The sequence below is a fragment of the Cherax quadricarinatus genome, chromosome 7 (assembly GCF_038502225.1).
Source record: "Cherax quadricarinatus isolate ZL_2023a chromosome 7, ASM3850222v1, whole genome shotgun sequence".
NCBI lineage: Eukaryota > Metazoa > Arthropoda > Malacostraca > Decapoda > Parastacidae > Cherax > Cherax quadricarinatus.
Genome location: NC_091298.1, coordinates 48,711,297 through 48,725,052, shown reverse-complemented (window position 1 = coordinate 48,725,052; position 13,756 = coordinate 48,711,297). Strand labels below are relative to the sequence as shown.

Sequence of the window (13,756 nt, the reverse complement as noted above, 5' to 3'; positions counted from 1 at the left end):
TGCCAGAGAAGAGGTCCCAGTTGTCAATGAATGTTACATTTTCCTTAGTGTTTGTCCAGCCAATTGCCTGGACAACTATTCATTTCCAACTCCTCTCCTCTGCAAAATGCCACATATCACAGGGTTACCCCTTCTTTCTAATTATATCTATCACTGACCTATTCTTGTTAATCAGGTCCTCACTCCTACATCTGCCAACATCGTTGCCTCCATCACTGAGACATAATAGGATTGTTCCCATTATCTCTCATGATTTTCAGATGGCTAACAATATCCTCCAGTCCCAGGAAAACACCTGCCTCCTCTTACTATCCCTACTAAAATCTTCAGAACAATGGAAATGCATCTCCCACACTGAGTAAGGTCACGTGTGAGGTCACATTTGGATTTTACAAGTTTTCTGTTTTAATATTTTTGCTGTTCATTGATAATGTGAGAAATCATGAAAGTGCTTGGATATTTTTTTTCACTGTATGTGTGTGTGTATTCACCTAATTGTGGTTGCAGTGGTCTCTTCATAGTTCCTGGCCCCGCCTCTTCATTGATCGCTACTAGATCCTCTCTTTCCTTGCTCCATGAGCTTTATCAAACCTCGTCTTAAAACTATGTATGATTCCTGCCTCCACTATGTCACTGTCCAGGGTATTCCACTTCCTAACAACTCTATGACTGAAGAAATACTTCCTAACATCCCTTTGGCTCATAGGAGTCTTCAACTTCCAATTGTGACCCCTTGCTTCTGTGTCCCATCTCTGGAACATCCTGTCTCTGTCCACCTTGTCAATTCCTCGCAGTATTTTATATGTCGTTATCATGTCTCCCCTGACCCTCCTGTCCTCCAGTGTCGTAAGGCCCATTTTCCATTTCCCTTAACTGCTCCTCGTAGGACATTCCCCTTAGCTCCAGGACTAGTCTTGTTGCAAACCTTTGCACTTTCTCTAAATTTCTTGACGTGCTTGACAAGGTATGGGTTCCAAACTGGTGCTGCATACTCCAGTACTGGTCTGATGTACACGGTGTACAGAGGATTTACATTTTCCTTACTGAGGTATCGGAACGTTATTCTTAGGTTTGCCAGGTGCCCATATGCTGCAGCAGTTATCCGATTGTACAAGAATGGTATACAATACCGACAAGATGAAAATTAGACACGTGCAACATCTGGGTATCTTTATTGTAGACGTTTCGTCATCCAGTGACTATCAATACAGATTCTAGGACATAACATGAAGACAGTAGAACTATATACAAAAGATGAGGTAATCAATCCCTCAGCCTTGGAGTTGGTGTGAAGAGCACCGTAGTTGTCGAGATCCTGGAGCACGCCAGCCTCCTTGCCTGTGCTCCAGAATCTCTACAACTACGGTGCTCTTCACACCAACTCCAAGGCTGAAGGACTGATTACCTCATCTTTTGTATAAAGTTCTGTCTTCATGTTATGCCTAGAATCTGTATTGATAGTCACTGGATGACGAAACGTCTACAATAAAGATACCAAGATGTTGCACATGTGTCTAATTTTCAGTTATCTGGTTGATGTGCGCCTCAGATGTGATTAGTACTATATTCACCCCAGAATCCTTTTTCTTAAGTGAGGTTTCCAGTTTTTGGCCTTCCCCCCCCTATCCTGTACTCTGCCTGCAGTCTTCTTTGCCCTTCACGACTTTGTATTTGGACCAGGTTTGCAGCCTGTCCAGGTCCCTTTGTAGTCTGATAATTATCCGATTTAATTCTCATTAACTTTACATAATCCGCAAACAGGGACACTTCTATGTGTGTGTGTGTGTGTGTGTGTGTGTGTGTGTGTGTGTGTGTGTGTGTGAGAGTTTTTTTAAACCCCTACAGTCATTATGAAAAATAGTCAGGTATTTTCACAGTCTAAAAACTGCCACGTATTGCAGCACTATGCCTTGCATCATTGTCATTAATTTTACCAGGTATAACAAGCCTTTAATGAGCAAAATCTGAAACAGTTTCATTTAAGGGATGCAGTTGACAGTGCTCCGCTGCGATACACGACGCCCAGATCTTCAAAGAGCATCACACCCACAAGTATGTGGTCGTTGTGGTCAGAGAGGCCAGTTCCGCTGAGTGAGAATGGCTGCAAGACTCATGCAAGGTGGTATGTGATAGAAATGAGGTTCGGTGAATGCCTGAAAGATATCAAGAGAAAATTCACCCAGTGGTGTGATAATGTTGACCTCAGTCAAGAACTTTTAAAGGACTGGAACCCAAATTTAACGCTGGGAAGTACGATACAAAGCATGAACAAGGGTAACTACTATTACCTTACCCTGAAGAACGTGTCACACAAAACTCCTAAAATGCTTTTGTTCAAACTCCTTCAAAATTTGGAGAGGGACTGCAAGATCGAAATGAACTTCGGCTGGGTAAGGTGGCTGACGGGTGAGAATGAAGATATGCAGTTCGATATCCGGCGGACAGGTTTAGGAATAATACTACTAGGAACATTCAGTGACCAAATGAAGGTCTCGACAAAGCCGACTAAGATACCCTGGGAAGAGAGCCCAGAGAAACTGCTTTTGGAGATTCCTTTAGTCTTAACAAAGGAAGAAGAATTACTGTCATCGACGCCAGAATCACCTGTTTCCCTGCACAACTGTATTACACATATTAAAGCAGTTCACTGTCCTGATCAGATGTATAGTGGAAATGTGCCGACGACCACCATTAAATCAGTGAAAACTAAACCAAGTGAAGTTGATCAAGAATACGGAGAGGCCTTGATCACACCTGCCAGTCTCTCCTATCAGTATGACACACGTGAGTAAACACATTAATATTTTACTTTCTGAATTATAATTGTCCATTTTTACTAAAAATATTGAAAATATAATTATAATAGTTTTTACTTTACAACAGAAGGATGTTCCAGCCAAGCAGACTCGATGCTTGTCACCAGCCACATCAGAGCTGCTGTCGACGATATCTATGTACCTGTAGGTGGTTCCGTGGACCATTGCCCAACCGGCTCACTCTTAAACCAGGCCGATACCAAACATTCCACATTAAAGGTCCAAACTGTTGAGGAAGAGGCCGCACCTACTACCATGTGGGCAGTATCAACACAAAAATTAATTCCCGTAAGTGTAACTGGAGTTGAAATTCACGGCAGGTGGTATATTATGCAGATGAATATACACGACATACAGAGGATGACACAGGAACTCACGCAGTGGAGTCGACACGTCGATCTGAACAAAGAATACCTAAAAAACTGGAATCCTAAGATAACGCTTGGTATCACAGAGAATAGTTCGACTCAAAAATACAAATATTACTTGATTCTGAAGAACGTGTCGTGTTACGCCACCAGATCAAGTCTCTTGTACCTCCTTGAGACTCTGGGTAATCACCAAATAATAAATACCTGCATCGGGTGGGTAAGATGGCTGACGGGAGCAAAAGAAGATACACAGCTGGATATCTTTGGCACAAACCTCAAACTTCTCCTGATGGGAACAGTAGGAGAGCAGAAAAAGGCTGCAGAATGGGCCATCAGGGAGCCATGGTATGAAAAATCAACAGCTTTACTGCTGGATATATCCCTTGGTAAAGTAGCCTTGGAAGAAACAACGCCGGCTTTATTAACTCCCAACTCTTCAGCACCATCGGCTATGTTGACGCAGTCATCCGAGATGTTAAAGGTACAGTATTTATCCATACATTATTATTATTATTATTATTATTAATTATTATTATTATTATTACTATACTCAATGTAAAGTGTCTGTGAAGGGCTTATTGTGCCCGAAGAGCGGGAGCTAATCAGGTCTGATCTGAAGAAATGTAGGTCAAGTTCAATTCCTTGGTTCAAGCATCAATAAATCTCCCTTAAGGAGTTCTTTTACCCCCCTCCCCCAAAGATGTAATAAGATTGGCAAATCTTAGAACCTTTCTATTTACATTCAGTATACACGTAACCTTCAATATTTTTTCTTAATAGTTTTTATTCCAACAAGTTGTCATGTTCCAGGGAAACATGTAGATACTTCCTCTTTGGTATGGTTACCAACATGAAGACGGTAATCTTTCTTATGCTTACAAGTGTTTCTTTTTCGGGTCAGCCTCCTCGGTGGGAGACGGTCAATGTGTTGAAATATAAATAAACAGACATTATGTATACATGTATGTGAGAGGGAGAAAAAGTGGGAGTTATAAGAGGAACTTCAAGTCCTGTAACTACATAATTACTTACAACTTAATCTACATAATTAATAAAACAATTGAGCACAGTTGGCATTCAATTAGAATAAGATTTGATATTTTCAGACGTGGCATCAGCCAGGCAGCGTAGTGGAGGGTCACCACAATGTTAATTTAACCAGTGAGTATAACCCAAGTGTGGCACATCGAGTGCTAGTGCCATGTATACTAATACTCCTTAAGGCTGATTGGTTGGTTAATGGGGTTTAAAGTCTATCTACTACACATGATGGGCAGCTGATACACGCTGCTACTCATCTGCTACTCAGTTGTTTCACATCTAACTTACAATTTGGAGAGAGAAAACTTTAGGTCAAGTTTCAGTCAGTCCTGGATCGTTGTTAAGTCTTGATAATGATCCAAGATGGTCTCTGTATTCTAAACTTTCTTGAACAAATCGAGGGTTAATTGTGAATTGTTGCCGCCAAGGTACTACGACTCAGGGTGTTCAACTAACGTGTCTGAAGCGATACCTACGATCAGTAGGAAGATGCCAGATCAGAGACGTCAAAGTACAGATGACAATCATGGCAAATTAGGAACGGATTCGTCCCCTTCCCAAGGAAAAATAAATTTACACGAATTTTATCTACGAACAAATATTAAATCAGACACTTCTGCTCCGTCCACTACACTAAGACCAGAGAACTGCTTCTACACACACTAAACCTTCACCTAGTCACACTTTTTTCCATTGCTGTATCAAAAACGGGCTCTTAACATCACCCCTCCACACACTTACACCATCTTTAACGTAGTTACCATTCCTAAGAGCAGGGTTGAGCGACTGACGACCGGTTACTAAGGTTGAGGGACTGATCTCCTCAAAACTATTACTTGTAATCTCCCCAGTGTTGTATTTGCCAGAATTCAACTGAAAAAGCCTGTGGCTTAGGCGAAACGATTGACAATAAAGATACCCAAGTGGTGCAACAGTTTAGCATGACCTACTTCCAGTAGGGAACCATGCTCACCTGTGATGCCACCTCCAGCTGCTACTCGCTTCTGCTTCTATACAGTATCTTGCAGCATGCTTCTGCTCTACTAGGCTCCGAGTTACTCGCCACCACCTACCAAGCTTGAGCGATTTATCACATCAAAGCTAATACTTGTCTCAAGAGCATATACTAGCTTTATATGACCTAAGAAACTTGCTCTTCAGGTGAAACCGTTTCGAAAATAAAAATACACTAGTGCTACGCGTGTCTTATTCATCAAGACCAGTTTTGCCCTGATAATATTCAAAGCACTCTCACAAAGCATCATAATCACCACAAGTTAACAGAATCCCTACAAAGCAACAGAATCACCATAGCAACCAGCACATCTGTCGCAGACCTCATCAGAACCAATGTGATAAACCATGAGCCTATCAACGGAGGGTCTGACATTTTCCCTTGCGGAGGATGTGCCAAGGTATGCATCTGGGAAATAGCTAGACACCTTGCGACATACACATGCTGATGCGACAATCTGAGCTATACCATGTATATAATACCGGACCACCGCCAACCACTCGACGAAATGGAATGACTCCACCTAGTAATTAAGGAAGCATAGCTTCATGATAACACCACGCCTCCCTAACTTTACTTCTCTTGCCTTCTGTATCCTCTGTTCTTGTAGTGTTTTGCACTGACTTTAAAAAAATAAATCTCTTAGTGAACCAAACGTAGCTGTAATGTCTCGTTCTTTGCTCTTGTATCCAAGAAGATAAACAATTACAACAATTCTGTGCAAGGCATTTACATTTTTATGCAGTAAAAATAAATAAAAATCCTATTTATAAAATAACCAATTTACTATTTTCTTAGATTAATCTTGCAGGTTCAAAATAGAAATGCGTTACATCTTTACTTTAATCTCTCTTTCAGATACCCCGGCTTTCCCTAACCTCGGCAACACATCAAGCTCAGAAAGCCTCTTCGTCCAGAAGGCCGGCGCCACCCCACGCGAGCATACTGCTCGAAATTGTGAACGAAAGTTACAGTGCAGTCAAAATCAAACACAAAGATCTAAGTACTTTAAATTTCGTGCCAAAGCAGACCAGCAAGTCCAGTTTGAAAGCCAAAACTCACAATTCAGTCAGTCGGTTCGAAACCTCACGTCAAAGAACGGTCAAAATAATTCCCAAGGCTCAGAGTACAGTCAGTTTGTTCATGACATGTCACAGATCAGTCACGATGATACCCAAAGATCACAATACAGTCAATTTCGTGCCTATATACAACGGGCCGGTGTTGGCTGCGCCCAATCAGAATCCAGTCAAAATTACCAACAAACACACAAATCCGGTGAAAGTGTCGTTCAACACTCACAGAACTATCAAGTTGGCACGAATAATTTTGCTACACCAAACTGTTCTGCAGCACCAGGCGTTGTAACTGCTTTTGCCGACGCTGCAGCTGACGATGCTGCAGCTAGCGATGCTGCAGCTAGCGATGCTGCAGCTACCGATGCTGCAGCTACCGATGCTGCAGCTAACGATGCTGCAGCTACCGATGCTACAGCCGCAGACGCTGCAACCGAAGACTCTTCACCTGCAGACCTACGAACTCCAGTACAGCCCAGTTTGTTGACATTAGTCCTCGAAGAGAAACTCTTAAGAAACTTGCAGCAGAAACATTACAAGGAAACTGGGATACATGTGAACTTTACCGTTACCTCAAGAAATCCACTGACAGTGCAGTGTAGTGTTTGCAACGAAGCCGTGCAACCGGGAAGCACCGAGCAACAGTTTACAGATCTACGTTGCCACCTGCTAGATGAATCCCACACGTCACACTTAAGGACGATGGACAAGGGGAATCAAGTGGAAGCTGTTTTCAAATGGATTGACGCAACGTACAAAAATGAATTCGTCCTGAAGAGGAAGTTTGCAGCGTGCCGTTGTGACAAAACGCAAATCAGTTTGCTGCCTGGCGATAATCCTTACGATAACATCACCTTCCACCTCAATACTAAGAAACACAAAACTGCCAGAACAAAATTCGTTAACAGTGAAGATATCATAAAATATTTCAAAATCAAAAAGGTACTGAGAAAGTAAGTATGCATCTAAGCCAAGGGATACTTTTAATGTATTACCATACAAAAATATGCATATGCTCAATTAAAACTTTAGTAAAAAAAAAATTTACAAGTCAGAAATTATAAATTTAAATGTTATATTTAAGCAGAAAACTATGATGAAAAAACGAATTTGGGCTCGCGCATTATATATATATACAAATTTTATAGGATGGGATGTGCCACAATGATTGTTCAATAAAATAACGTTATTCCTGTATTTCTCTAAGCATTTTACAATGAGTATCGCCAGGCGTGCCACCTAAATGCCGTTCACTCTTGTGCGGCGGTGGTAACACTGCCTCCTCTCTCTCTAAACCAACTGTGTCTTTCTACAGTCACTCGTTGCAGACGTAAACAAACACAGCTATAACGATAACGACTACTATGCAATTCAAAACCTTCCTTTGCACATTTCCCCCAGCAAGTAAATTATTATATTTGGGTGGATGAGCTAAACTCGTATGGGTAGTCAATGAGGTTCTCTCTCTAAATAGCCTTTTCAGTTAACTTGCAAAGTTCTACTTAGATTTAAAAGTCAACATTATGGCTTCCTCGGCATATTTTATCTTTGACCACATAGTAAAATTAAACTTTTTCCTCTCAATCTCTTTCAAATATGTTATACACTTCAGCCCTATATTTTTTCCCCCACAATTTTCACCTTTATTTAAAGTGACGTCACGAGCCCTCTGCCCATCCTTCGGTACCTTCCCATCTATCATACACACTGAGCAAATGTACCAGCCAATCAAACACTCCAGTCGCACACATTAAAATTTCACTCTTAATACTATCCCTTCATGCTGGTGGCCGGAGATAATACGAACAAGTAACCTAACATGAAGACAGATTACAGTTAGGGGAAGCGCGAAACTAGCACGGGTTATAGAGCACTAGGGGAATGGCTGATAATCAGGTTGGTAGACAGCAACCGCCCAGGGAGGTACTACCGTCCTGGCAAGTGAGTGTAAAACGGAAACCTGTAGTTGTTTTACATGATGGTAGGATTGGTGGTGTCTTTTCTGTCTCAGACATGCAGGATTTCAGGTACGTCTTGCTACTTCTACTTACACTTAATTCACACTACACATACATGTACATGTTTATTTATACACACTCGTCTGAGTTTTCTTTGATTTTATCTTAATAGTTCTTGGTCTTATTACTTTTCCTTTTATATCCATGGGGAAGTGGAATAAGAATCTTTCCTCCGTAAGCCATGCGTGTTGTAAAAGTCAACTAAAATACAGGGAACAATGGGCTAGTAACCCCTTTTCCTGTAATAATTACTAAAAAGAATAGGAAGAAAATTATCAAAGTGGAAAGTCTGAATGTACTTGGATGTTGTGCAAATGATAAGAAAGAGATGATTGTGGATTGTAATGAAGTTGGTAGAATTAACGACAATATATGTATATATATATATATATATATATATATATACTGTATATATATATATATATATATATATATATATATACAGTGGTCCCTCGTTTTTCGTAATTAATCCGTTCCTGGAGGAGCTACTATAAACGAAATTTACGATTTGCGAATCAATTTTCCCCATAAGAAATAATGTAAATAAAATTAATCCGTTTCTGACACTCAGAAGTATTAAAACAAAAAAAAATTACATGAAATATACATGTAGTACATAAACAATACAATGGGAAATGATGAATGAAACATTAACAGCATAACACTTACCTTTATTGGAGATTCTTCTTAGTGTATGGGAGACTGGAGGAGAAGAGAGATTGGATTGGTTACAGTTTGGAAGGGGAATCCCCTTCCAGCAACACCTCAGGTACCAATTGCTTCTCTGGGGTTGCTTCTCTTCTCTGTTTCTTAATGCCACTAGGACCACCTTGAGAGTCACTCTAGTCCTGTCTCGCAAAGTAACTGTGGAGAGAGCTCTGTTTCTGGCGTCTCTTTAACACTTCCCTAAAATGGTACAAGACTTTGTCACTGTACATATTTCTCACCTTTACCACAGGCTTGGCACTAGGAGCTTTCTTTGGAGCCATGGTAGCTTATTTAGTACTTGTAAGCACTAAAATGAGTGGAATATTATGAAATATTTCGTAGGAGCACTTGAGGGGACCTTCACTCACTGGTAAACAATGCCAGACTGGCTGGGTAGGGAGGCCTCCCCGGCTCACACCGTGCGTAAGCGTCCTGGACGAACTACTATTCGCGAGTCAACCTATGAAAAGCGAGTCCATGTTTATATGAAAATACCCCTATGATTGGCGAAATTTACGATTGCCGAGAACTACGAAAAGCGAGGGACCACTGTATAACAGTAAGTGTTACTTTAGTAGTTTATTATTTAGGTATGAACTTTAGTTTTCCTAAGTTGTATATTTAGTGGTTTTTGGTGTTTAAAATTCGGTTTAAATACATTAAGAATTATATTCATGGACAAGTGCCAAACCCATAAGGGTCGTAACAGAGCCTGGGCAATGGTAGGCAATTAGGTTTGATCCGAGAAGAAGAGATTAATAACTCTTCACTATTATCAAGGTGAAAGGTAAATGTGCTTACAAGATTGAAGGGCTGCAGTCGGCCTAAGTAGGCAAGTTTATTCAGGTATACACAAATATAGTTGCATAGATTATCATACATAGCAGCATATGTGTAGAGAACCTGGGATAACCCAAAAAAGTCAGACAGTGACTTATTTCCATACTATGCTGGTTATTTTCAAACTCAACTCTCATATATTTAACCAGCCTAATAGTACCAGTCTAGAATCGAGCACTATTTGACAGACTCTTCCACTCGTCTCAACCAGTATTTTCACATATCCATTCTAAGTTTGAATTTATCTAACTTAAAATCCAGTGATTCGAGTTATTTCTTGGTTAGATATCCTCAGCACCCTATTTCTGTCTAGATATCCTCAGCAGCCTATTTCTATCTAGATATCCTCAGCAGCCTATCTGTATCTCCTTTGGTATCCAAACTTCACCTAGATCTCCACTCACAAGTTTTCTAAGAGAATGTAGATTCAAGACTCTTACTCAACTTCATATAAAAAAAATCTTATTTCATGGATTAATTTTGTCATCCTCATCTTCCTCTAATGCATTTTTATCCACTATGTAATAAGGAGACCAGAACTGCGCCGCATAATCTGCATGCATCTTTATATATAAAAATAAAGTATGTAAATAAACGTAATATAATTTCCATCCTAAACTTTGGAGATCAATTTTTCGTCAATAAAAAAAGGCAGACTTTCCTTATTTTAAGTCCTAAAATTATGTGTACATTTACCACAACAAATTTGTTAGTAAATTATAGATCTAAATCATTTCCTTTTTCTATGAAATTAAAATAATCTGATTATTTTCATACAGTAACTCGTGTTTTTTTTTTATACGAAAGCACTTTCAGTATAACTTCCTTAAATTATTATAATCAATGGGGAAGCGTTAAACTTGTAGGGAGGGGGATGGAAGGTACTCAGGCTTAATTCTGGGAACTGGAGCACAGATCCAGTTCCCTAGATCTAGAACCCCTCACCAGCATCAAGGAACCTCCCTTGAGGGGACAAATTCGTTAAAGCCTATTCGACTGCACGATTTATTAACGTACCATCCACCTAGTGTACTTTAACCTCTATGATAGTAATAAATATACTCTATATACACTAAGACATATATACCTTTCGGAACACAAGGTAATAAACACCAAGAAGTATATACACTTAAGTTAGAATATACAGAGATGTGTGTTTAACAAGCAATATTTAGTTTGAGGCAATTTATTGAGACAATGTTTCAGTCGTCATGTATTTCATCAATTCTCACCGAGAAGTGAAAGTCTTTGGTGAGCGAAACATCTACCCAACAATATGCCATTATTATATAATCAAAAAGAAGCGTTAAGCCACAAGGGCTATACAGCACAATATGCCATTAACCGCATATTATTTAACATAATTAGAGGTTATCTCTCAGGTTATATACACTGAGTATAATGTAATCCCCAACTTAGGGACTAAAATATCCTTGACTCCTGAGATGCAATGTTAAGCAGACTGGTGTAAACTATATCAGACACCTTTAATGGGAATAAATTATTATACGTCTCGCCCAAAGTTAGGCTTTTATATATGTGAAGGTGAAACGTCGTATAACAAAGATTTTTTCCTGCCACAAAAGTTTCTTTTATGTGAGAAACATGTAAAGTTAGTTAAGATCGCGGGTTCTATCCCCGCCCGTGGTATGGTTTTTAAACAGGGCAAGCGTTTCCTGACGCGGGTTTTAGTCATGTGATGACCTGTCTCTGGAGCTTTTGGTTATCTGACCGAGGCCTTCCACAGGCTTAATCCTCAACCCCTTTAAAAATCTTGGTTATGATAACCATTTATTTTTTTTTGCTGCTCGTGTAGCTGACAGTTTTAAATGAAATCTACACAAACTTCTTGGGGCAGACGTGTGTTAAACTTGGCTGCTGACACTGATGTTGCTGGCCAGTGTTATCCTGTGTGTTAAACTTAGGTGTTGCTGACCACAATGTTATCCTGTGGTGCTGAAACTGATGTTGCTGATCACAATGTTATCCTACGTGTTAAACTTAGGTGTTGCTGACCACAATGTTATCCTGTGGTGCTGAAACTGATGTTGCTGATCACAATGTTATCCTACGTGTTGAACTTAGGTGTTGCTGACCACAATGTTATCCTACGTGTTAAACTAAGGTGTTGCTGACCACAATGTTATCCTGTGGTGCTGAAACTGATGTTGCTGATCACAATGTTATCCTACGTGTTGAACTTAGGTGTTGCTGATCACAATGTTATCCTACGTGTTAAACTAAGGTGTTGCTGACCACAATGTTATCCTGTGGTGCTGAAACTGATGTTGCTGACCACAATGTTATCCTGTGGTGCTGAAACTAATGTTGCTGATCACAATGTTATCCTACGTGTTAAACTTAGGTGTTGCTGACCACAATGTTATCCTGTGGTGCTGAAACTGATGTTGCTGATCACAATGTTATCCTACGTGTTAAACTTAGGTGTTGCTGACCACAATGTTATCCTGTGGTGCTGAAACTGATGTTGCTGATCACAATGTTATCCTTTGGTGCTGAAACTGATGTTGCTGATTACAATGTTATCCTGTGGTGCTGAAACTGATGTTGCTGATCACAATGTTATCCTGTGGTGCTGAAACTGATGTTGCTGATCACAATGTTATCCTGTGGTGCTGAAACTGATGTTGATCACAATGTTATCCTGTGGTGCTGAAACTGATGTTGCTGATCACAATGTTATCCTACGTGTTGAACTTAGGTGTTGCTGATCACAATGTTATCCTGTGGTGCTGAAACTGATGTTGCTGATCACAATGTTATCCTACGTGTTAAACTTAGGTGTTGCTGACCACAATGTTATCCTGTGGTTCTGAAACTGATGTTGCTGATCACAATGTTATCCTACGTGTTGAACTTAGGTGTTGCTGACCACAATGTTATCCTGTGGTGCTGAAACTGATGTTGCTGACCACAATGTTATCCTACGTGTTAAACTTAGGTGTTGCTGACCACAATGTTATCCTGTGGTTCTGAAACTGATGTTGCTGATCACAATGTTATCCTACGTGTTGAACTTAGGTGTTGCTGACCACAATGTTATCCTGTGGTGCTGAAACTGATGTTGCTGATCACAATGTTATCCTACGTGTTAAACTTAGGTGTTGCTGACCACAATGTTATCCTGTGGTGCTGAAACTGATGTTGCTGATCACAATGTTATCCTACGTGTTGAACTTAGGTGTTGCTGACCACAATGTTATCCTACGTGTTAAACTTAGGTGTTGCTGACCACAATGTTATCCTACGTGTTAAACTTAGGTGTTGCTGACCACAATGTTATCCTGTGGTGCTGAAACTGATGTTGCTGATCACAATGTTATCCTACGTGTTAAACTTAGGTGTTGCTGACCACAATGTTATCCTGTGGTGCTGAAACTGATGTTGCTGATCACAATGTTATCCTACGTGTTGAACTTAGGTGTTGCTGACCACAATGTTATCCTACGTGTTAAACTTAGGTGTTGCTGACCACAATGTTATCCTGTGGTGCTGAAACTGATGTTGCTGATCACAATGTTATCCTTTGGTGCTGAAACTGATGTTGCTGATTACAATGTTATCCTGTGGTGCTGAAACTGATGTTGCTGATCACAATGTTATCCTGTGGTGCTGAAACTGATGTTGCTGATCACAATGTTATCCTACGTGTTAAACTTAGGTGTTGCTGACCACAATGTTATCCTGTGGTGCTGAAACTGATGTTGCTGATCACAATGTTATCCTACGTGTTAAACTTAGGTGTTGCTGACCACAATGTTATCCTGTGGTGCTGAAACTGATGTTGCTGATCACAATGTTATCCTTTGGTGCTGAAACTGATGTTGCTGATTACAATGTTATCCTGTGG

At 40.1% G+C, this 13,756-nt stretch overlaps 1 protein-coding gene across 4 annotated transcripts in view; it reads left to right on the top strand.

Annotated features, from left to right (window-relative positions):
* The window catches only part of LOC138852356 (uncharacterized), a 35,513-nt gene extending 26,766 nt beyond the window's left edge, over positions 1–8,747 (top strand). For 2 of the 4 annotated variants that reach the window (XM_070082419.1, XM_070082421.1), the window contains exons 2-5: positions 1,974–2,784; positions 2,884–3,668; positions 4,294–4,348; positions 6,102–8,746. In XM_070082419.1, coding sequence (XP_069938520.1) covers positions 1,974–2,784; positions 2,884–3,668; positions 4,294–4,348; positions 6,102–7,276 — 2,826 coding nt within the window. In that variant the 3' untranslated portion in view covers positions 7,277–8,746. Of the gene's footprint in view, positions 1–1,973; positions 2,785–2,883; positions 3,669–4,293; positions 4,349–6,101 lie in introns of all 4 variants that reach the window. The other 2 variants (XM_070082418.1, XM_070082420.1) reach the window with 2 other exon arrangements.
* The last annotated feature ends 5,009 nt before the right edge of the window (positions 8,748–13,756 follow it).